The following is a 24,972-nucleotide window of genomic DNA, read 5'->3' on the forward strand; positions in this document are numbered from 1 at the left end:
GCCTCACTGGTGTGACTTAGTGTTCCCATTTAAAGAAGTAACTTTTGCCTTTTCTTGACTTTGGATTTTGTTGACTTTGGTCAATTTGAAATAAGTATAGTCGTGCGGAGATTTCTTAGTGTATATAGTATTAATAGCTCTGAATAACTTTTAGTTATCTTTTTAAACTCGCACATAGCATCTACTTGTTTTTTGTAAACATATTGTGTAAACCCTGGAAATTGTCTCATTCAGGATCTAGCTATTTAATGATTTTAAGTAAATAATTTGTCAATCATAGTTTTGCTCCCAAAAGTTGTTCTTAAAAAGATGGCAGCATGAATATAAAGAAGGCTGAATCAGATTTGTTCAACAATGTCCAGAAAGGGAAATGAGACATAATGTTGGGAGAGAAAAAAAAAGAAGGAAATACAGAAAGAAAGAGGCACATTATGAATATAACCTTGTGAAATGTGAAAAGAGCACTTTAAAGCCTTTAAATGTGAACTGTAACAAAATAAGCACTTGTTGGGTACAAATCTTGCCTACTGGGAGGAGGTTTCACATCAGACATCAGACAGATTTTTAAGTGCCAAACACTATCATTATGTCCAATGATTGACAATGTTTTTGAAGCCTAGCTCTTTGGGTGGGCGGAAGTACAAATATTCCTATTTAAATGCCAATCATGGAGTCTCAGTTTATTGAATAGGGACAGATGCTTAGACATAGACATTTGTGCAACAAATCTGTAATGTACAGCATCACAGCATTTATAGCTATAGCTAATTTCCAAGACCCGTCCCTAGAATGACATATTGAACTCTTCAGGATGAATTCGGACACAATGATGTGTGTGTGACGTGTGTTTGCTGTTACCAGGGAGCAATCTGTTGCCAATGCTGCCTCGCCACAAAGAGGTTAAACGCCATTTTACAGCCTAACTGAGCGATGTGCACACATCGGCTCCTTTTCTTGTTCAAATGACTCTCTCTTTCACATGTGCAATCTCTAAAACACACACACAGAAACACATACAGTGAATGCAAATAAATACACTCTGTGGATAAAAAAAGACACATTCAGTTATTCTTTACCACTCACATGCACATAGTGCTCCCTCCCCCATTTCTTTTATTTTCGTTTATTCTGGTTTTATTTCCCAACTTCTCATATTTAAGAACCTCAATGGAAGGAGAAACCTTTCTTATTATTGTACGCTAACGTCATGGATGGCTATGTTCATAGCCAAATAATTAATGGCATTCTTACTGACACAGCTTTGTGTTTAGTGATAATTATAAATGCTTATGCTAAACTTAGATGGTGGACATTATGCCTGCTGAACATCAACATGTTAGTATTGTCTTTTTGAGCATATTTGCATGCTGACATTTGTATTTAGCTCAAAGCACCATTGTGGACAGCTTCCCAGAGCCACTAGCGTGGCTGTAGACTCTTCAAACCTCACCAGCAATGAAAGAGTACAGATGGAAAAAATAACAGAACAAATATCCAACTGTCAGTGTCAGTAAAAGCACCCCCGCCTCAGAGCTTGTGGCTAGGATCTGCTTGACAAATAAAAACTGTCCTCACAGCTCCAACCTCCCAGTGGTTTGTCGTACAGTGGTCACTTTCCAGGATGTCCCTTCCTGTACTGTGCTTTTATGTGGGTTCTTTTAGAGGCATTTACTGCATCCTCAATGTCAGTTCAGAGAAGTCACCTGAATTTACTTTTCTGTGAATGAAGAACACTGACACCGGCTGATGACAGCCTGCCACCCAACAAGCAGTGGTTTCTACATGACAAGTTGCTGAAAATATAGCACTTGATGTTTTTGTACCAGGTTTGGGTCTGTGTAGGAGGCCTGAAAGTCTGAATAGAATGGAGCCTTTTCAGAGGAAATAAACAACCTTCCGTTGCATGTCTTGACTCAAAGAAACATAACTTCAGGATGTCGAGCAGATAGAAAACGTTTGCATTCGTCTGACTTGTGCTGTACTTAAAGACGATTCACTGAGATCTGTATTGACGGTGCATTCAGCTGACTATTTTCATATTTCTGTGTCTTTTTAGATCTACAATGAGATGATCCGTGACCTGCTGAACCCATCCTCGGGCTTCTTGGACCTGAGAGAAGACTCTAAAGGAGAGATTCAGGTCGCTGGCATCACAGAGGTGTCTACCATCAATGCACAAGAGGTTAGAAAAGCTTCCTTACCGTGCATGACATGACTTCTTACTTATTTCAGTTAAAACATTCAGATTTCATCCAGTGCAACTGCACAAGTAGAACTCTGCCTTTGTGTTTTCAGATCATGGAATTGCTGATGAGGGGCAACAAGCAACGCACCCAGGAGCCGACAGCCGCCAACAAGACGTCGTCTCGCTCCCACGCTGTGCTGCAGGTGGCCGTGAAGCAGCAGAGCAGGTGTCGAGACGTCTTACAGGAGGTCCGCTTTGCACGTCTCTTCATGATCGACCTAGCCGGCTCTGAACGAGCAGCACAGGTGCGTGTATATGTACTTAGTCAGGAGGTGTCTAGTAGGGCTGGGCGATATGGAGAAAATCAAATGTTGCGATATTTTTGACCAAATACCTTGATATCAATACCGCAACGATATTGTAGTGTTGACTGTTGGTGCTTTCACAAAATATTTACACAATGAGATTTTTGACAAATAATCATCAGTAATGTGGATATAATGACTAAGTGGGTAAAGGCAAATAATAGAACAGTTACAACAGTCTGGTAAGTTCAGAAAATCTACGTAACTTTACTGTAATGCAGCCTTTAAAACCAGGAAAATACAACACTTATGACATATTACGATATCCAAAATCTAACACGATATCTAGTCTCACATCATGATATCGATATAATATTGATATATTGCCCAGCTCTAGTGTCTAGTCTATTTCTACAATGTTTAATTTTCGGGATTGTTCCGATGCCGGAGGTTCCGCCAGTTGTCCCTTATTTTTGGCCGGGTGTCCATCGCCTTCCTCTTTCTTTGTGTTGGAATTCTAAACTCTGGTCGATTTATGAGGACTATGGTTAACTGCTCCTCAGATCTCTACAGGGTAAATCCAGATAGATAGCTAGACTGTCTGTCCAATCTGAGTTTTCTGTTGCAAGACTAAAACAACTTCAACAACAAGTTCCTTCCCGAGGCTATTTTGCAGCAGCACCATTGCTTCCTTCGGTACCTAGCGCCGCCCAAGACGATTGTGATTGGTTAAAAGAAATGCCAATAAACCAGAGCAAGTTTTTCTCCCATCCCGGAATGTTGTGTGGACTCGCCAGACCCTCTTCCGCAGCGCTGTGGAGACAGGTCTGGCAATGGGAGACTAGGAGGTGTCTAAATAGCTGAAATGATGTTTGATTTGTAGTTTTCTAGGTGGCCAATTTATTCGGTTTTTGTGTATTTAGGTGGGTGCATTCACATTTGTCAACTAGTTGTAACTCAAGTTCAAAGACCAGACTAATGTGCCTGTTGCATACACTGCTTCTTTTGATCCTGTATGGTCTGCTTCATGAGATGAGATGAGTGTCTTTACTACAGTCCAAAGGATTGAGGTTCCCATAAACTTTGGGAGACTTTAATAAAAGCCTCTTTATATCTGCCACTGTGGCCCGCTATGCAGTTTATTAAAGTAGTACACCAACATTTTGGCTATTGGGATCACCTTATAGTGCAACACAAAGCCTTGCAGTGCATTGCAGGTTCACAATAAGTAAAACAAACAGTACATGAAATAGTTAAAATAAGCAATTTGACCAGCTCTAACAATGAAATGCTACTTTCCACATTAATGCATCAGCAACAATAATGTTTTAATATAATATATCCTGTAGTGTTGTATAAAACTGTTAGGGGACATTTTTCTGCATTGAGTACTTTTCATACTTAAAGTGAATTGTGCTGATAATACACATTTACTTATACTTAAGAAACATTTTAAGGGCTTTTTCTTAACTGTAGTGTGTGAATACTGGGTTTATTTATCAAGAGAAAAAGAAAAAAATCTCCCCAGCATATTGACTCCAAAACAAGTTTATTTCGATGGACAACATTATGCTCCCAGCCGGATCTTTGTCCTTCCAAAGATTTTATTTACCCAAAAATGTTGGTTTGTTCCTTTAACCGAGACGATTGAAATCATCAGGTCGTCACTTTCCCTTTCTCTCCCTACGAAGATTCCATCCCTAAACATAAATTATATCTTTTTTCTGTGAGAATATGTTATTTATTTTTACCTTTTACAAGAGAAGAAAAAAAAAATCACATTCAGTATGTAGGAGGTTAAGCCGGCTACACATGATCCGTGGCAAAACCACGAGGTAGGGCGCAGAGCAAAGAGACAAAGCGCAGCGCAGGAAAGTTCTGGAATTGGTTGCGCCTTAAGAGGTCAGGAGCAACTAGGTCAAAGTTGAAATAATTTGAACTTTGAGTGCAGCGCAAAGCGGCAATTCCACTCTCCCCATAGGAAATCAATGCAACAGCCAGCACAGAGCGGTTTTGCTGCCTATCATTTTATAGACGGCTTTATAATAAAACATACCCTTTACAAAGAAACAAATTCACAAAAAACAAAAAGAAGGTAGGAAAAAGAGAGTATTGAAGAGAATAAGTACTTTTATGATTGCCAAATTAATCATTTTCCAGCCAGTTTCATGCTGTTAGCCGAAACTGTAGAATATTGTCTCTGGTGTCGCGCCGGTGCGGTCGATACTCGTGTGGAGAAAAGCAAGGCTGTATTGTCAGACAGGAAATGAAGACTAGATGTGATTTGACCTTTTTAAACTGTCGAGTGAGGATGTTGAAAAGTATTTTTTCAGTTTAAGGTCGGCAGTTTTTCAAGAGTCTGCTTCTGTAGGTCAGATGAATGGCTTGTCATTTATGCCACACTGTCATGTCCTTGCACAACATGACACAGTCGGGGAGGGAGAGCACTTACTTACCATGGAGACTGTTTGAGAGCCATACTATTGATGAATAGCACATATGGCCATTAGGAATTGAGCAGAACAAACAGAGTTGTTTGTCACATGAAGCAACAGGGAACATTTTTTTTCTGCTTCTAAAGCAAAGAGGGGTGGATGAGGTTAGTAAACGTTGAGGAGGTAATGCCATCTACTGGACAAGAATGGATACATGACAACTACTCTGAAAGAAACAGCCAAGAGTCTCCATGTTCAGATGTTAAGGTTCCCTGGTGACCAAGGGGTTTAAAGCTTCTGAAATTTAGATTTTTATTCCTAAGTATTGCTCCATAACATCATCATTCATATATATTCAATATATTATTATACACTAAATAGGCAACAAGTAAAAAAAACAAAAAAAACATCCTCAAGTAATATTTATTACTATATACTACTAATATAGTACTATCTGGTCCCGGCCCACTTCAGAGCAGTGAGACCAGGACAGAGAAAAAAACAAACAATACAGAAATCTCTCATGTGAAATAATCTTTGCAACTTTAGCAGGAAAAACTGTGTTCATGTAGGATCACATTGATTATAGTGACGAGTTGATTAAAGTTCCGGGCCTTTAAGGCCCTAACCATGTAATCGTAAAGTCCCTGGTTTGAGTCTGGGGACATTTGATTCATATTATTTCCTATCTCTCTCTCAGTTGTCTACAGTTTACTCTGTAATAAAGGCATTAAATGCCCAAAGAATATTTTCAAAAAAGCTCAGAGGTTTTCTCACCCACATCTGTCTGTCAATAGACTCAGAATAGGGGTCAGCGGTTGAAAGAGGGGGCCCACATCAACCGCTCCCTCCTGGCTTTGGGCAACTGCATCAACGCGCTGAGTGACAAAAATGGCACCAAGTATGTCAACTATCGAGACAGCAAGTTGACTCGACTACTGAAGGTATGGCGATTTAGGAATTTATAAGGGACCATCTATAGGATTCCCTCATTTTACTTTGTGATTCAGACAATATTCATCCTTATGGTTTTCTTCTGATGTCTTTGATTAACAGGACTCGTTGGGTGGGAACAGCCGAACGGTCATGATAGCCCATATTAGCCCCGCCTCTGTGGCTTTTGAGGAGTCTCGTAACACGCTGGCATACGCTGACCGTGCCAAAAGCATTCGAACACGGGTGAGCTCAGAACTCATGTTTTTATCAATTTAGCCTTATCTGTTTTTACTACAGTTAAAATAGAGATGAGTGGATTTCATGACACAATTCAATATTTCAGGGTTCAACAATAAGGGTTGCCCGTTGGCACGGGGCAAGTAAAACGCCATGTCGGGCAAGTAAATAAAACAACCCACTTGCCCGTTTTGGCATCATCATATCATTATCGTTCTCTGGGGGTCGGAGAATGCTTTTTTTCAATGATTGATTGATTTGATTTGAATGTGTTGTTGGCCAATCAAGAATTGAATTGGCACTTGATGCTTTTTTACATTTTTGATGCTTTAAACTTTGTTTGTTTTTAACGTATTTCACCCCCCCCCCCCACCTCCCCTGTTTTTTTCAAACTTTTTCGACGTTTTTCCTGGAGAAAAATAAATAATTGTATAGGGGCCAGTAAAAATTGACTTTGGGCAAGTAGAATTTTTTATTAATTGCCAGACCAGACAAGTGAAAAAAACCTTAGCGTTGAACCCTGTATTTCATTACATTTCGGTTTAATGTTGTAGTTTTTACTGCACATATCTTTGTAAGAAGAGTAGATTGTTACGGCTTTTTAAGACTGATTGATTTGTTGCCAATAAAGCAGATTCCGATTTTTCTGTTTTTGTTAAAAACTTTATATTAATGAAGCTATTTATTACCATTTAATAGTATTTCATTCTGTGCTGTGGTTCCTTCCAAGAACCAATTCAGCCACTTAGAAAATGTTAATTTCGGTGTGAAATTTGAGACCCATGTAAATATCTAAGTATTCTTTTCTTTGTCTTTCTCATTGCTGTGCGCTTCAGGTAAAGAGGAACCTTATAAATGTGTCGTACCACATTGCTCAGTACACCAACATCATCTCAGACCTGCGCTGTGAGATCCAGCGGCTCAAGAAGAAGATTGCCGATCAGGCGAGTCGCCAGCTTAACTCCGACCGAGCAGACATCCGCCATGTCCAGGGTAAAGTCTTGTCCACAAATGCCCCCTCCCAGTATGAAGAAAATCTGCCAAATTAAGCGGTTTTCTAATATTTGTATTCTACACTGGGTGTTTTATGACTATTTCCTTATTCTCCTTTCCTCATCATCATCTTTCCTCATCTCTCGTAGCGGAGGTCCAGGCCCACTCCAGCCACCAGAGTCAGGCGGAGATGGACCAGTTGAGGGAGCAGCTCCTGGATGCCTTCCGCCAACAGATGGAGATCAGGAAGAGCCTGATGGAGCTGGAAAACAGCAACATGGAGATCCAGATCGACACCTCCAAACACCTGTTAACCATTGCAGAGTCAGTGTTCAGGGTTTATATCTGTTATTTCCTCCGTAGCAGACATACTTTAATCTGTTATCCCATGTGACCATTAGGAATACTGTTAATTTTACTGTATGTGTACCTCAACCAGTATTTGTTTTACCAGCTCTGGTGAACAGAAGACAACTTATAAATGACATTATTATTGCTGGCAGTTCAAATGTTTGTATATATCCTTCTTTTTGTCCAGCTGGGAGCAGGAGTGGACTAGGCGCAGGAGGAAGTGGCGGGCTGAAAGGAGGAAGGAAAGTGTCAATAAGGATGAAAGCGAGAAGGACTCGGACTCCCCAGATTCTCCTCCAGATAGCACAGAGACCCAGCAGGTGGCGATGGCCCGAGAAACCCTGGTTACACTCATGGCTGAACAGAAAAAGATCAACAAACAGAAGGTAGGATTCTTGATCTACTTTTTAAAATCTAAGGAGAAATGGTACTTCTGTGTTTCTGTAGAATATATAAACTAACCACTTTCCACCAATGTCTTATAAATAGTCTGGGCTTGGCTGTGATGTTACATCTCTTTACTTGAACATGGCATGTTTGAGAAATAGGAAACAAGACATCTCAGATCTTTCTGTTTCCCGCTCATGCAAGGCGTTGCTCGAGCGCAGATTTGTGGAGCTTCGGGATCGGGGCCGTCGCTTGGAGGAGCTGCTGCCTCGACGGGTGAGCTCAGAGGAGCAGCGCGAGGTCCTGTGCCTCCTCTGCAAGGTCCACGAGCTGGAGATCGAGAACGCAGAGATGCAGTCCCACGCGCTGCTCAAGGACAACGTCATCCGGCACAAAAACTTTGTGGTGCAGCGCTTCGAGCAGCACAGACACCTGTGTGACGAGATCATACAGCAGCAGAGACAGTTCATTGTTGGTGAGTCTATCAGCGCATAGTCCTGCTTTGCCAGACCTTCCTCCACAGTGCTGTGAAGGAGGGTGTGTGGTAAGTCCACACAGCATTGTGAGATTGGAGAAAAACGTGCACTGGTTTATTGGCATTTCTTTAAACCAATCACAATCGTCTTTGGCAGTGCTAAGTGCCGGACGGAGCAACGGCGCCGCTGCAAAATAGTCTTGGGAAAGAACTTGCTTTGGTGGAACGTGAACGTTCAAAGGTTGTTGTAGTCGTACAACATAAAAATCAGATTGGACAGATAGTCTAGCTAGCTGTCTGGATTTACCCTACAGAGATCTGAGGAGCAGTTAACCATAGTCCTAATAAATCCACCAGAGTTTAAAATTACAACACAAAGAAAGCAGAAGGTGACAGACATCCGGCCAAATTTCCACTCCAAAATTTGCTGTGTACATTCTTTCTTTTTCAAGTCTGGTTTAGAGCTGCAACAATTCGCTAAATTGATGAGTCAGTTGAAAGAAAATGAAATATTTTATTAATCTTGTTCAAGTCTTTTTTTCAACCACAAATTCAAAACTTTTGATAGCTCCCGTTTCTCAGATGTGAGGACTTTCTGCTTTTGTTTGTCTTAGATGATAGGTTTGATCTGTTGGTCGGACAAAACAAGACATTTGATGACGTTTGGTTTTGGTTTTAGGCACCGTGAATTTCTGGTTTACTTAATTGTATGTAAGTATGTATGCATTTGTGTTCCAGACCACAGTCTCCTAGTACCTCCACACCTCCAGGAGCTGTATGAAATGTACATGAGGGAGCTAGATGAGAGGAAACTGGACAGAGCAATGGCCCTGGATAAGGTGACCACCAGACACACCATCAAGGTAGCCGCTGCATGACCACTCACATTTAGAAACAAGATTATACAGAACATATTTATTAAGTGGCCTATATGAATATTGATGCTAATAATTCATACTAATCCTTTTCCAGGAGGGCTCTCTGCCCAAGATCACCCTGCCCGGTCAGGGTCGTGACAACATGCAGGACATGGACTCGGACCAGGAGAGCGTACGCAACATGTGCTCGGATAACAGACAAGGCCAAGCCAAAATCCGTAGACACACTTTGCCCCCTATTCTGCCTGAGCCTGAGGTGTAAGTGGACATCTTGTTCATATGTTTTCCATTTAAAATCTATACAACAACTGCATTTACAGTAACAGCAAATATCACAAAACCTCCATGTTCATTTCTCAGTATTGATCTCTCTCTTTCCCTGCATCAGTGACAATAACAGAGTTTTTAAGAGCAGCCCTCATGCCAGGCAGATAAAAAACTCTGCTGTAATGACCCCGCCTCCCATCCACATAAACGGGAAGGGCAACAGAGAGGTGAGGACAATTCTAATAGGCGGTATTTGATTCATTCCATTTCAATAGCTATCCCTGAGAAGGGCCTCATGCTGTTTCTATGTATGCTGTATTTTCTTTGTGTTTTAATACCACACTGTAAAGCACTTTGTGCGGCATGTAATTGTATGAAAGGTGCTATACAATTAAAGTTATTATTAAAGTTATTATTATTATTATGCTGTGATTTAATACAGTCTAATCAGGTGTTGCTTTTCACTTCAAGCAATATGGGTTCCTGTTTAAATTAAACTCACACAGATATTTCACTCTGGTAGAAGATTTTCATGTTCAACCCATGCCCTGCTCTCAACTCTTGCATTCAGGGTTGTTTCTCAGCTTTCCATGTTGAAATTTGTTCCAGGTTTGAAATATTATCTCCATCTAATTTGCTCACTATGCAAATGTGAGTGTGAGTCATTGACGAGATGAAGGAAGAGTTATGAGTGCTAGAATCCAAATGCCCTACTCAAAGTAAAAATGTAATTTTCGAGAGGCACAGAATTAATTCAGATGGCACCCAATCTAACCTCGACTGAAAGCAAAGGACCGCAGCGACTGTCTGATCATAATGTGGCACTCTGCATCTCACGTTTGCAGCTGCAGCCGCTGGCTCCTGAGAGCTCTCTGAGCTACAGCCATCTCAGCCACAGTGTCAGCAGCCACCTGGACTCTTCACCCGAGAGCAGCGAGGCCGGGGCTGATATCCCGCTTTCACGAACTGGTAAGATGTTCAAACGAGTATATACAGTATGCAGTAGTTAGTGGAGGGACAATCGGGCTGGTGTGAGCACATTGAACCTACACAAATTGATTGATTATCAAAACTGTTGTTGATTAATTTTCTTCCGATCAACTAATCTTTCAGCACTAATGAATGGTTTGCTGTGCCCATAAAAGCATTATGAGCCATTCTTTCTGAGGTAGCCATTTAATGGGCGGTGAAGTAAAATAACATACATGTCCCCGTGTCTCCGCAGAGCGGCAGCAGATCCTAAAGGGGGTCCAGAACATTGTAGTAAAAGCAGCCCGTCGACGCTCCAAAGCCCTGGAGGTGGACGCCTTGCGGTTACCCCCTCCCCCCTCTCCCCTGGACCCCAAGAAGCAGAAAAGCAGCCTCTCTTTGAGTGAGGCGCCCCCTGGAGGTTTACCAATGCGACGCGGCAGGCAGCCTAGCCCTGAGCTCAGACACGCCACCTCGGACGATAACCTGTCCAGCAGTACGGGTGACGGGCCCGGCCTGCAAGTGACCTGGACACGCCCACGTAACCTTCATGTCGCCACCAAGAACCAAACACCCCGCGAAGTGGACTTTGAGGCTCGCCGCAAAAAGAGGCGCTCACGCTCTTTTGAGGTCACTGGTCAAGCAGTGAGTATTTTCCAAATTCTGCATGTTGTTATTATGGTTATATTTCTGAGTTTGTCTCAGGAGACTTTGTGTGAGCTGCATTAAGTGCTTTTTGGAAAATAAGGGGAGGAAAGACTGCAAAGCAAGTGGCAACCAGCCTTATTATACCGTATCAGCTTATCACAAATTCTGCTTTTTAGTCTTTTTTTAAATTATTTTTATTATTATTATTATTATTATTATTGACGCACAACAAACAGAAAAATAAGGCAATCAATCATCACTACATTCCAAAACAAAACCCTATAGTAACAATATGAACTGCAATGTACAGTCTGACATCAGAGCCCATTGATATATGCCGAGGACAGCATAGTGTACACAGGACACAAAAACAAACTGGTCTGTATATCCAGTTTCAGATCATTTTCTCAAGTTTATGTGGAAATACCAAATGTTGCAAAATTCTTGTGAAAAACAATAGTGAAATTCTGGATTTCCTGTTTATCAGGCTATCATGTATCCAAATGATTGACAACCTACACATTAAGCAGAAACATGTGCTTGCCCTGTAGCCTGGTTTTCCCTGGTGTAATGGTGTCACGTATTATGTATGTGAGCCATATAACTCATGAACTAGTTATCACAGGACTAAGCAGCACCATATTAGATTGTCGGTATAGGAGAAATTTTGAAATTTGATTGAATTTCTTACTCCACTCGCTTGCAGCTGCCTCAAACTAAGACAAGCACAGCTCAGAGGTTCCGTCCTCTGGACAGCACATCAGACCTCCATCTCCACAGCAACGGCCAGCCCCAGGCTCCCATGCTCCGCCCCCAGTACAGAGGGGTCCTTCCTCTCGCCAAAATCAGGGCACCCCACAACATCCAGCAAACAGGTAAACCGCGGTCACTGGCAATGTCGACTAAGTGACGTTCCTCTGTAATAACCTTTTTTATTGAGCTTCGTTTTGTTATATCCCGTGTCTTTCTACAGGCTTAAATGCAGAGTCCTCATCGGCCCACATGAATAACCTGAAGCGAGGGCCCCAGCTGCGGCAGCCCCAACCCCTCCTGTACATCACCACCACAGGAACCGGGGGCCAGCGCACACGCAGACACTAAGCCATCACCCGAATGTATCCTCAGCACCAGCACTAACACCCAAACCAGCTGAGCTTGGAGGGGAACCTGAGAGCCACCAAACCCACCCCGAGCCCAACACCTCAGTGACTGACATTAGGCAAGATTGTGAGGCAGTATGTTGGAGACTAACCAGACAGTAGCTGGACACCTTCACACAGGTCTCCTCTGTGCTTTGTTGTGGACACTGAGCGGCAGCGCTGACAGGCTCTGAGACCTATCAGCCTACAGACGCCAAAGATTGCTAGACGTACAGTGCATGTTCTGTGTGCATGTAAAGTGTTTCCACTTTAGTTTGCTGTCGTGCTGAATTGTGTGTTATTCTCAAGTCAGGATGGTGTCAAGCTCACTATGAATCCAACAATGTACTAATCGTGTATTGTCAGTATATACAGTTTGGTAATGTTCAGTGCTTGTTATAAAAGGCCAGAAACTGAAGCATTAAGCTAATGGGGGATGTTTATGGGACTCAATCTCATCGTAATGATGTAAATGAGAATCGATGGAAATGACTGCCTTTATTATAAGGATATTACACTAATGGTAATGTAAAACTGTATAAGAGAAAAGGCCGATTGTCAAATTGTTTCAGCATCAGTTTTTCTTGTGATGCGGTTGTTTCAATGACACACTAATATTTGAGTAAAACAAAAACTTGATCATCTTGATTGTTGTGCACTTCTGGATTGAAACTTAGTGTTGTATTCTCACACGCCGCGGGTCTATGCCTTTTCTTACCCAAACATGACTGTTTAATGTCATGTCTGTTTGTGTAGATGTATAGTACCACAAGTTGCTTTTCCAGATTAGTTGGCTGTATTTTGATGAATTATTTAACTGTTGCCTTCTCTTTTATGTTGCTGTCATCGACATTGTTTTCATAACTACAACTTTCTATGCTTTATTTTGTACTTTTTTTTTTTTTTATTTGTACCCCAATAAATTCCAAAAAGTGAAAAATTATGTGTTTGCAGGAGTGAGAGAAAATGAGCGTCAGTTCAGTTCCTAGTTATCAACATTACTGACTTAAATATGCTGTAATGGAAATGAAAATTTAGTGCGAGACTCACACAGGATGCTTTCTACTGATTGGATGTGTAATATTCCATAATGTCCACTAGATGCTGCACAGTAGCTACAGTACGCTATCTAATGGTCCATTCCTCTACTCACAACACATACGTTTCCCCTAAAAGAAAAAAATTGATTAGTTTGCTTGATTTAACATTTATAATTGAATTTTGGTATTGTAGGCATTTTGTGAAGACTTCTATGGCTGATATTGGAGGCTGCATTTATTATTTCTATCTTATCTTCATTTTATAGTTTCGTTCTCTGCTATTTTAGTACTATACCCTAGGACTATTATTTAAGCACTATTCAGAAAATACAGATCAGGATAAATATGATAAGGTGTATTTGGGAAATGGGTGTTATTCTATCTTCTAGTCTGGGTTTGTATGTGTGCTTTTTGAAGCACAACTATTCATACTATTTCAGAGATGCAATACTGCTTTGTGACCATAAACCTTTCTGGAATACAAATGTAAAGCTCCAATGTATTATTTAGTTGGCATATGTCATTATGTCAAAACTAACTGGCATGACTAATCAATGCTCCAAGTAAAGATTAGTCGTTATGTTATTGCCATGTGTCAGTTAATTATTGCTCAGGCTATCTTAATATATCATTCGGGAATGCTTGTTTGGAGTCCCTGCGACTGACTCCCCTGCCCAAATAATAATAATCACAGGTGCTTCTATAAATTTGATGAGTGAAAGTCTATTTTTGTACCAGATGAGGTGGTTAACATTCATCCAGATAACCAAGTAAAACTCACTTTCTTGCAGTTGTATACTTTGCCATTTTAACAAATTTGTGGCCGATAATACCTCCAAAAATTAGATTTTAAAAAGACAAGTGAACACATGAAGTACAAGATACAACATCCCGTTGTATCTGGATGAGCTTTAGTCGGAAATACCGCCTCCTCTGTTTTACAGACAGCATTCTTATCCAATGAGCAAGCACATGCTACGTGATTGATATGTTAATCGACCAATCAGCGGTGGGATTACGGCTCTCGGGCGGTAGTGCACGTACAGCTGATTTGCAACCCGCCGAAGCTACAGCAGAGAAGGAGGAAAAATGTCGCTGGCTTCGACGCGGACCGTTCTAGGATCAGTGTCCTTTTAGGAAAAATCAGACGGCAATTCGGTGAGTGGGACAGCCGTCACTAGTTGCATCCAAGGTTAGCGGTTAAATTCGGTCTGTCCCGTCCAGAACCGCAACCGCTCGCTACAGTTTTACTCATTTTGTGCTACGTTTCAGGCCTGCTGTTTAGAAAAAAACAAACAGCAACGACCGTGCGTGGCAGCCATGATGAATGTTAGTTACGATAAATGTAGCATTGTTGATATAATTTGTGTCGTTAGTTGGTAATAAAAGGCAGCGCTTTTTTTGTCATATAACTACAAGTCAAAATGAGCCACTCTGGTATATATGTTTCTAAAACGACACATGGAGAAGGAAAAGCTTGTTTTTATTGTTATTGTAGAAAGTTTTGTATTTGCACATCAGCTGCCTATTCTGAGCGCGAGACACCGTTTAATCACTCGCTCATGCACGTCACACGTATCCCTACACCATTTAAAAAGTTAATGAATGTAATTATATTGTGAACGCTTGTATAGGCACTTTTTTTTACAGTTATTTTAGTTAAATTAAGGAGCTGTCGCCTTGCCACATCTCGTCCAATCACAGGCGTTTCTTCTCACAGCAGCAGCTGAGCTGTAAAGCCCAGCAGACAGACAACAGTAATGCTTGTTGACACAAAAACTGTGACCTTCTAAGTTGCTTGCTTAGCTTTTTGTAAGGTCTAACCATAGACTGCATGGGTCAAACTCAGTGGTTCTCAAAGTGGGGTCCGGGGACTCCCCAGGGGTTCCAGGGGGGTCCCCAACAAAAAGGGGAATCATTTAATTATAATTTCATCCATAAGTAACGCAATGACAGATTGTATGACTAGTTTGCTCATGGGTTTCATTCACTTTCTGTAATAAAACATCTAAAAGCTAAAATGTTATCAGGTAGGGGACCGTGGGACAAAGTCCTATCAGATGGGGGTTTGTGGTCTAATTTGTGTCAGTTTAGGGATCCTTGATGTGAAAAAGTTTGAGAAACACTGGTCTACCTTACTAACTAATCAGGTTTTCATTTGCTTTGTTTTTGAAGCTGTGCGTAATAATGCATTCTGGTGAGGTTTTGCACTTAGCCGAACCAAGCAAATCACACTCCTGTGATTTCAGTTTCTTTCAGAATAATGAATAAAAGTAAAACTATGACAAAATGCAAAGTTGAACAAGTCAATGCTGAATTTGGACTTTATGTATTGACTGCCACAGACGAAGAGCGCCTGAATTGTTTGGTGTTTAGTCTACAGATTTCACCATATCTCCCCACTTTATGCACAAACAATGTAGTTCAAGACCTATTTGACCATTATACTTTTTTTTTTTTTTTTTAAAACAGTGAAGTAAAAAGAGGATAACTAAGAAATTCATATTCGGATCATGAACCTAGTATGACACTTGCTTTATTCTTATTTGTGAAGTGTGTGTGTGTGTGCGTGCAATGACGGCAGCTGTTACTATGAACCTGCTCATTACAGCCATGTGGCTGTGCACCATCAATAAAGTGAATGTCCACCATATGAACCCATATTTTACCATAACTGTCCAAAGACACATTTAAGAATGAAAACATGTTATACCCGTAAATATCCCAATAATTATATATTATATATAGTCATTATATTTCAGATCAATTATTAGCAAATCTTTTAATGCAAAGAGTTTGGTTTTCCCACAGGCTTACTGTTAGCATTGTTAAGGCATTCAGTAATTAGTATTATTTAGTACCAGGAATGATAAAGTCAACAGAGTTTTAACTTTCAAATGATTTTAAACGTGTAGTCTGTTACAAACAACGTAACCTTTGGTACTAACTATGATTTTTCCTTTTCTTTCTTTCAGAATGAACCCTCTGCTGTGGTGCTGCTGTGAGAGATTATAAGCTTCCTGAAACTGTACAAAGAAAGTGAAATGGTCTAACAGTTTAATGTGGGAGGTTTTACCTTGACTATAGCGAGAGTCAGCTTACGCTCCCCTTTTGTCAGCTATAAACATAACCATTTAGGAACAGAGGAGTATAGTGTAACGCTACATGGGCCTCTAAGGTAACGTGATCTGATAATTGAAGCCTCTGGAGCCTCCTCCCTCAGACAGAAAGGTAACAATTCAGTGAAGACATGGACCCATCTACTAGGGTGGTGGGTCTGGATGCCCAGGGGAACATGGTTTTCACAGTGGTGAAACCAGTAATGGGCATCTTTCAGGTGTCTTCAGAGCAAACAGGTAGTGTTGCACAAGGGGGCATGGGTCTACAGGGTCTATCTGAAAATGCATTGATCCTTCCTCAAGTGCAAGGCCAAGCTCTGGACCAGAACCAGATGGAAATGCACACCATACAGCCTCATATTCAGATGCCCCAGATGCAGGTTTCTGCCCCAGTACAGACTGAGGTTGCGTCCCAGAATCAGGACCCACCACCAAACTCAAGCACAAATTCAGAGTCCGCTACCCACATGCCTTTTGCAGAGGTGTCGTCACTCCTGGATCCCAACATGAAAGGATCTAAGGCTCGTAAGTGGCCAGTTGTTTGAAGATAACACCAGCAGTCATTTAGCTTCAGAGCAAATGTGTAGTCTTTGTTCTTGAATTTCAAATTTTTTTTTTTGTTAAGTTATTTAAAACTTGTCACTTAAATTTGCTGAAAGTAAAAGGGATTCGGATTTGAGAAGCAAATTTGATATTCAGATTTGATCAAATGCTATTGAATCCCTGCTGTGCTGATTCCCCTCTTCCTGTCTTGCTCTTATTTTAGGAAAGTATCTCATCTCGTATGATGAAATCAAGCGGCGTCTGCAGGCCCCGGAGAAGATGTCCCTGCGCTCCCTGGCAGCCTACACTCGGGTCAGCAGAGGCCCGGCCAGCAAGAAGACACTTCTGGAGTCACTCAATGTACTCAGCCTCACGCCAAGCACAACTACCTCCGTGTCCTCCTCGTTCTCCAAACTCACTGAAGGTGACAGGGACGTGTGTTAGTGAGGACGAATATACTGTACACATTTGACATAACAGGGAAGAGTGTAAGGGACTAAACTGTGTTTTCATTTGGGAATTTGTTTAGGCGACACCAGAGCTTTGTGTGACGATATGAAGGACTTCTCCCATGACTACATCGACTACAGCAACATGGCTAAACAGCTCATCCCCGAGACAAACACGGTTCAACACTGGTCCAAAATCATTGAAACTAAGTACGTACTGTATGTCCTTGTTGTAACGTTGCCTTCAAGCCTGTTTTTCTAAAGGCTCTGACACACCAACCAGTCGGCAGAAAAGGCAGTCGGACTGATCAGTCGGCTCCCGTCTCCCCGAGTTGGTCAAAAAAGTGCCTCGGAACACACCGAAGCAACGCCGGCTTGAGCGTATGTTCTGCATGTGCGCGAGACGTAATACGTCTCCATAACAGCAGGCGGCGCTAATCTGTATTGTCGCCCAAAAAAATTCAAACCAGAAATGACGGAACATCTCTCTAGACCTCGTAAACACAGAGCACGCTGTCGTCAGTCACAGTTTTCATCAGAGAGTGTTGATAGTAGTCAAGATGATCGTTGTTGTCATTACTCGCTGAATGGAAGAAAATACGATGGCTAGTAATAAGAAGATACTGGCGTTGTCAGCTCTCGGGCTCTCCGGTTTTCTCGTGCACTGATTCGCTAGTCAAGGGCTAGCACTCCACCAAGTCAAATCGGCCAAAATGAACGCCGACGGCTCCTCCGACTGGTGACAGCACGGAACACACAGACTCGAGTCACCGACCTCGCCGGACTGTCCAATGACGGCCGACGGCCGATAACCGGGGTTGGTGTGTCAGCGCCTAAAGGAACCTTAGACAAATCCGAGTAATAACACTTCCTTTTTCTCTCAGGAACCACCTGGAGGATATGAGAAAATGTTTCAAGGAACCGGTCAACAGCGGTGCGTTTGCCAACGTCACTCACGGTCTGGGTCTGGGAATGTTGGACGTTGCACTGGACATGATCATTATGGTAATTGAGCAGCAGATTCGCATCCTGTCTGGCGCGGCGGCATCAGACCCGGCTGACTCCGGTCCGCCAATGAGGCGCATCCGCAGGCGCCTCCGCAAAACCCGCCCAACTGACAACGAGAACCCTCACAAGGTGTCAGGAGGGGTCAAAGAGCAAGGGAAGGCCATTTCAAAAGGCAAGGGGCGAGGCCGAGCCAGGAAGAAGATAAGGCAGGACGCTGGAGCAGCTGTTCCAATGGAACCCCAAGCGGAGCAGTGCAAGCCCGATGATGTGGAGAATAATGTCCTTACCCTGGTTTCTGTTGGATATGAGACTGTTTCCAGTGGTCTCAGTGCAGCAGGAACTGTTTGACAGCTGCGCACAAGAACCATTCATAGTCCCTTTCAAAAGGCATACTGAGCGATGGAACACAAGCTCTGCACACGTTGAGCTCCTGTGAAGGAGATCACAGCTGCACACAGTGAGCTCAGCGTCAACGGATAATGTCCCATCTTTAAGTCAAACTTCAAGGAATAGTTGGACGTTTTGGGAAATATACGTATTTGCTTTCTTGACGAGATTGATACTGGGGCTGAACAATTAATCTAAATTTTTATCAAAATAGCAATATGGACTAGTGCAATTTCAAAATTGCAGGAGGCACAATATTTGTTTAAGGCGACATACGTTTGTGTCAAAATAGCATTCTGATCTGAATTAAGTAATACGTAGTGCTGCAGAGATGTGCCGGCCTACAAATCATATTCCACAGACAGTTTGGTACAGATCCTTGCAAAAAAAAAATTAATGCATTTTTCATTTAAAATGAGAATGATGCAAACAATATCATTCCCTCCCAATATTGTGAATCAAATCACAATATCAGTTAAAGTCGGTCATCTCTAATTGATACCACTCCATACTGTAAATATGTAGCTGGAGTTTGAGTTTTGTACAGATTTAACTAGCAAGGTATAATGCGTTAATTGGTGAGTTACATGTTCCGGTTGGCCGATTTTGTTGCCTTCAGACAGAGCCAGGCTAACTGTTTCCCCCTGTTTCCAGTCTATATGCTAAGCTAAGCTAACCGACTGCTGCCACATATGGTATATGGAATCGATCTTCACGTCTAACTCTTGGCAAAGCTATAAAGCACATTTTCCAAAATGCCAAACTATTCCTTTGAGTAAATAATCTTGTTTCTTTAGTAGCAGGTTTGTAGACGTATGTGTGTAGTCTAATCCAATTATATACTATTTTTAATGCTATGTTTTTTTTTAGTGAACAGACAAAAGTCCCCATGTATGTAAACATGTTGAACACTGTCCATGCACAGATGTACAGCCCATAATGTAGAACAGATCATATCAGAGGTCTGGATTGTATTTTTTGCTGGTGGTACAGTGTCTCTCATTTCCCTGTTGTATTTATTGTTTAGTTTTCCAATCCAACATCTATCGTTCTGTACTAGATTGTTACTGGAACCTCAAGAGTTGAGTAAAAGATTTCATTTTCATAACTACTTTGATTCTGTTATGGTCTTGTGCTAGATGTCCTAAAATGGAGCAAGCTGTGCCTAAATGTGTAGATCATTGAGTTAAAAGAGAGAATTGCTTCATATATTTAATTTGGGCTTTAAGTGACTCTAACATTGTCGAGAATGATCATTTAGAACAGTGAAATTATATGGATACATCGGGTTGAAGCATTGCCGTCCAACTCTGTTCAACATTTTGCATTTCGGGGGAAAACAGCCCTCTAATAATACACTTGTGAACAAAAACAGATGTCCTCCCCACCTGTCTGTGTTGTTATTTTGTCTCGGAATTACTAGAAACTGAAATGCATTGTGGGAGATTTTAGGGTGGTAAGAATACACCCAGCCGAGTAAGCTAAGTGCTAATACTTTAACTACACACACACACACACACACACACACAGGAGAGAGAACAGCTTTAGTGAGGATTTGCTCTGTATTTACAGTAACCCTGGGGGACCGAGCCAGCTGAGTACAGGAAAGACAGACTCTACAGGTGTGTAAGAAAACAAATAGACAGTTATTTTATTTTCGCACAATCCAACAGTGCGGGCTGGGAAGGAAGTGCGGCAGTGGGATTAAATAGGCGGTGTATTGAAAGTAGGTTGAAGACTGGCACTAAAAGAAAGAAATCTGACAAAAAGAGAATAACAATAAAGTGCTGTGTATTCTGCACGGAGATGCCAACCTGAGAAAGTTTCACCACCAGAGCAGAATGGGACACCCTAATGTGCCACTCATGTACACTTACGCCCGTTCCCACAAGGATAAACACAAATCCAGTCGACTGCAACCCTACACACCAAACGGTGAGTGGAACAGTATCATGGTTGATGATCAACAGCATGAAGTTGGTTAGATGTTGGATCTTGATATTAGCTTGGACCTTAATGTGGTTATAAATACATTTATATTTAAATATATATATATATATATATATATATATATAGATATATATATATATATATATATATATATATATAGAGAGAGATAATATAAATATATATATATATATATATATATATATATATATATATATATATATATGGACCTTAATGTCCAATTATTATTATAACATTATCATTATGTGGTTATGCAGTTTAAGTAAGGTTGATTGCACTGCAATTACTTTTCACTTGAATGCATTCCACAATTTAAGCGATTTTCATTTCAAGTTAATTGTTTTTTTAAATGGAATTGGAAACATGGAAGACGATTGATGCCAGGAACAGAAACTACGCTGACATTTGTCAAACATGATGTAAGAGTATCTAGCTTGTAGTAAATGGGCTAAAACATGCAAAACTACTTATATACTGTAGTTCTTAAAAGCCCCCCCAATATGTCTCCAAATGCTTCTGTCTTCAGTTCATGATTTGCTGAAGTAAGGGCTGGGAATACAGTGGTTACAACTACTAATCACCATGTGTCACTTTGTGACATCTCTGTATAAGTTAATTGAAGGACCACTCAAACGAATTGGGTTGGAGACTGGAGTTTTTTTTTTTTTCTTCAATATTTGTACAGAGAAGACGGGATGATCTGACTAGAGAAGTGCTTACTACTGAAGTGTCCTTGACCAAATCACTTACTGTAAAGCTGAGTATGGCATTGTTGTTGGCAGCAGCTCATAGGCAGCCATCTATTATCTCGAGACTGGTACTGTAACTCGGCTTTAGAAATGTTTTAATTGATTTCCATGAGTATATGAATTTAATGGAATGAGTTCCAGAGTTAAATATACTGTAGTTAGAGTTATATTTGGATACCTCGACAGTGAACCAGATACCATGGTCATTTGGTCTAAACCAGAAAGAGCAGTGGCTGACATCTGGTTGTTTTGCAAATAGGATGCACAGGAATCAAGTGTATCTTTGCACAATTAGTCAAATTATTTGCAGGATTCTTTACTCCCGATGGAGACTCCCAGTTGTACTCTTTTTTTTTTTTTTTTTTTTTATGAGCAGTCCTCTCTCTCATCCAACTGTAAGGACTTTCACGTTTCCTATGCTTCTATACATCATCCATACCTGCTGGCCATTTACTTATGTCCCATTTTATGACTCTTAACATGTCTCCGTGTTCCCACATCTTCCCACAGACAACCTGAACAATGCCTTAGGCTCTATCAGAGTGCTTGGTTTGGAGCTGATCGCTGACGAACTTAAGCCACATCTGAACACAGTGCTAATCAACATTAAGGAAAGAAGTGAGTTTATTCACACTCTTTTACACCGTGATATCTCATTTCTTATTGAAATATATTTCAGGCTATGCTATCCATCAAGCCTCAGCTATAACACTAGACAGCATTAAATATATCAAAATGTGTTTAGGTTTCATATAATGACAGGTTTCAGGGGGGGGCTTGTCTTTTATTTGATGTGATTTGAATTGCAAAATGCCCGACAGCCGATGCCGTACATGCAATTTACATTATTTATGTGTTTTCTAACACTTAAGACATAATGCTTCCCACTCCTAGTGGCAGCTATATCATAACAGCTCTCCATTTGGAACGATAAAACCTGTAGCATTTAAACCACACTGGTGAGGGATGGGTAGCTGGGGGTTGAGAGGCTGTAAAAGGATCAGGTGTATGACACTTGTAAGTCCTTGGGAGATGTTAAGCTGTATTTGTGTCTCCTAGCAAGAGAGCAGCAGGGGCATAGAGAGGAGGAGGTAGAGACGGGTTAGAGAGATCACATTGAAAGTAAGGCTGCAACATATTCAATTCAGTACCATTAAAAGGAACAAATCATAAAATAAATAAATAAAAAAAATAAAAAAATACTTGATATATATCATGCAACTTCATCTTTTAAGCCAACCTTTTTTTTGGGCTTTATTTGGTTTTGTAGCAGTGCTGTGTTTACATGTGTACTTGTGCTTGTGTCTGTGTCCAGCGAAAGGCGCTGCTGAGCAGGTAGTGGTCAGTGGGATCTTGCCAATTCTGGCCCTGTCTCTGAGAAGCAGGGGGCCCCTTACTCTGCTGACCGCAAAACTGGTAGCTGAACTTGCCAAAGAACGTAAGACACAGATATTGATCATTTATTTATACATAGTTTTCTTATTCAAGCCCCATTCTCTAAAGGTGCATTTCCTGTTGGCTGCCCTTAAAGCCCACTGCACTATTTTTATCCTTTGTATTTTTTATCAGTGTAGTTCATTCATTGCGTTGTTTTTATGGTTTCCTGTCAGCTGTGGTTCGTAAAGGTTTCAGTGACGCGGGTTTGGTTCCGGCTTTGCTGTCTGTGCTGACCAGTCCAGACCAAGAACTGCTCCTTCACGCTGTAAGAGCCATCTCACGCATGTCTTATGACAGCTGTAAGTAAAATAAACCAATCGTCAATAAGTCATTATGTGTTTAATTGTAATGCATATGTGACCATACCCTACAGCGCTGGTTCTCAAACTGTGGTACAACAGATTACAACTGGTAATCTGGCCTTAAAATTTAGGCCCGACAGAATTCAACCTGAGCCCAACAAGTACATTTTGATTGACAGCTTTTTAAAAGCCTAAACCCGTTTACAGCCCAACATTATTCAAATGTGCGCATCATGACTAACGTAGGCTATAGGCCACTTGGAACAAAGACATCGTAACATCTCAGCACTATAAATAGGCCTGAACTGTCCGTAGCTGAATAGGGTTGGCCTATGCTGCTCTATTTTAATGTGGGCCATAATGGTGGTACTTAAAGAGCCTAATATTTTCTGAAGTGGTATGTGGTGTAAAACGTTTGAACATCAGGTCACAGATGTTCAGTGATGTAAAGTAATGTGATATACAATGCTACACAATCGTCTATTTTCTGTGCCTCTCTAATTCCCTCTGTTGCCTTCAGCTAAGCTGCAGGAACTGTTACTACGTCGAGGTGCAGTGCCTTGTCTTGTTGCCATCCTGCTCCGTTTCCCTGAGAAGGAGGCTCTGGAGGAAGAGTGCCTTCAGGCCCTCTGTAACCTCAGTGGCATGGGAGTGGCAGAGGAGGCTGGCGTGGTCTGGGAGAGGGGTGCATCGGTGAGGCCAGGAGAATTGGTTTTTCACGGCGTTTCTCCTCAAACCTGTGGTCTGGCCTCCTCTGTGACTCTGGTGTGTGTGTCTCAATGGGCGCCGGGTCAATACGCGGTCAACATCGAGGTTTTCCAGCGCTGCTCCTCCTCTTTCTGGAACCTTCACGGGAACAAACGGAACACTCGTTGGCTCCCGTTCTCCAGCTTGGGAAGCTGTTCAAATCTGTACAAGGTGATCAAGTTCTCTACGAGGAAGGTTCCCCGAACTAAAAGTCTGAAGAGTCGCGTGTTCCACACTTTCCTCTGACATCTTAAATACTATATAATATAATCTGGTATTATAGTTATATAAAAATCTGAGGAGATTATACAGCCTGTCTAATTGCACCACCAATTATTGGTAGGCTACACACCAAAACATCAGTGGAATGTTTACACACCATAATGCCCACTTGGACATTTACATTATTTGTGTTTAGGACCCCCTCGAAAATGAGATGCTACATCTCAAGGGGCTATCCTTTCAATACAATTCTAATGAAATGTAACTAAATGTCTCTTGTCTACTGATTATTGACTACTGTTGACTTGTATCTTATATTTTTGTTCTGTTTGTTGGCATTTTGACTTCTATTTTTTTAGTTTCGATTAGTTTATTAGTTTATTTGTCAGGGACCATGCACAGTTCAGGCCCTGTACCAGCGTTAGCTATACAGCTAATTTACATCTGTGGTCCCTGGGCAAGGAAGATAAAAGGACAATATAGATAATACAGACAATACTATCAAAACAGATAGAAACTTAACAACAAACATATAAAAAGCATTACATCACGTATAAACCAGTATACAAAATATACATTCCATGTTATAAAAAGTGACCACCCGCTCAACGTAAAATAATAGTCAGTCGCAGCTCATTTTAGTGATTCAGCTATTATGGGATCCTATGCCATGCAGTACTGTTTGTTTTTTTGTGCAATAGTTGAATCAGGAATAAGGAAAACGCTATGAATAAAAACTAATTATGCATAAGAACATGAAAACCTTAAAAAAAAAAAAGAAAGAATGTTCCAATGA

The 24,972-nt window shown here is 41.2% G+C and overlaps 3 protein-coding genes across 3 annotated transcripts in view; all 3 read left to right on the forward strand.

The window, feature by feature from the left end:
- kif19 (kinesin family member 19) overlaps window positions 1–13,115 on the forward strand; it is a 38,813-nt gene extending 25,698 nt beyond the window's left edge. Inside the window, exons 6-20 of the mRNA XM_028568008.1 lie at window positions 2,057–2,182; window positions 2,296–2,490; window positions 5,723–5,869; window positions 5,982–6,104; window positions 6,935–7,091; window positions 7,241–7,415; window positions 7,630–7,828; window positions 8,034–8,304; window positions 9,043–9,167; window positions 9,277–9,440; window positions 9,571–9,676; window positions 10,295–10,418; window positions 10,675–11,063; window positions 11,773–11,941; window positions 12,040–13,115. Of these exons, the coding sequence (XP_028423809.1) occupies window positions 2,057–2,182; window positions 2,296–2,490; window positions 5,723–5,869; window positions 5,982–6,104; window positions 6,935–7,091; window positions 7,241–7,415; window positions 7,630–7,828; window positions 8,034–8,304; window positions 9,043–9,167; window positions 9,277–9,440; window positions 9,571–9,676; window positions 10,295–10,418; window positions 10,675–11,063; window positions 11,773–11,941; window positions 12,040–12,167 (2,598 nt within the window). The 3' untranslated portion in view covers window positions 12,168–13,115. The remainder of the gene's footprint in view (window positions 1–2,056; window positions 2,183–2,295; window positions 2,491–5,722; window positions 5,870–5,981; window positions 6,105–6,934; window positions 7,092–7,240; window positions 7,416–7,629; window positions 7,829–8,033; window positions 8,305–9,042; window positions 9,168–9,276; window positions 9,441–9,570; window positions 9,677–10,294; window positions 10,419–10,674; window positions 11,064–11,772; window positions 11,942–12,039) is intronic.
- A 1,171-nt stretch (window positions 13,116–14,286) lies between these two features.
- On the forward strand, window positions 14,287–19,862 carry si:ch73-127m5.2 (uncharacterized). The gene is made up of 5 exons (XM_028568018.1): window positions 14,287–14,403; window positions 16,221–16,889; window positions 17,131–17,331; window positions 17,437–17,566; window positions 18,241–19,862. Exons 2-5 carry the CDS (start codon window positions 16,496–16,498, stop codon window positions 18,710–18,712), a joined length of 1,197 nt encoding a protein of 398 aa, XP_028423819.1. The 5' UTR covers window positions 14,287–14,403; window positions 16,221–16,495; the 3' UTR covers window positions 18,713–19,862.
- A 754-nt stretch (window positions 19,863–20,616) lies between these two features.
- LOC114547683 (rap1 GTPase-GDP dissociation stimulator 1) lies at window positions 20,617–24,200 on the forward strand. The gene is made up of 5 exons (XM_028566996.1): window positions 20,617–20,686; window positions 21,979–22,086; window positions 22,784–22,906; window positions 23,079–23,204; window positions 23,728–24,200. The coding sequence occupies exons 1-5, from the start codon at window positions 20,617–20,619 to the stop codon at window positions 24,198–24,200; spliced, it is 900 nt and encodes a 299-aa protein (XP_028422797.1).
- Window positions 24,201–24,972: the final 772 nt, after the last annotated feature.

This window comes from Perca flavescens, chromosome 21, assembly GCF_004354835.1.
Source record: "Perca flavescens isolate YP-PL-M2 chromosome 21, PFLA_1.0, whole genome shotgun sequence".
NCBI classification, from domain to species: domain Eukaryota; kingdom Metazoa; phylum Chordata; class Actinopteri; order Perciformes; family Percidae; genus Perca; species Perca flavescens.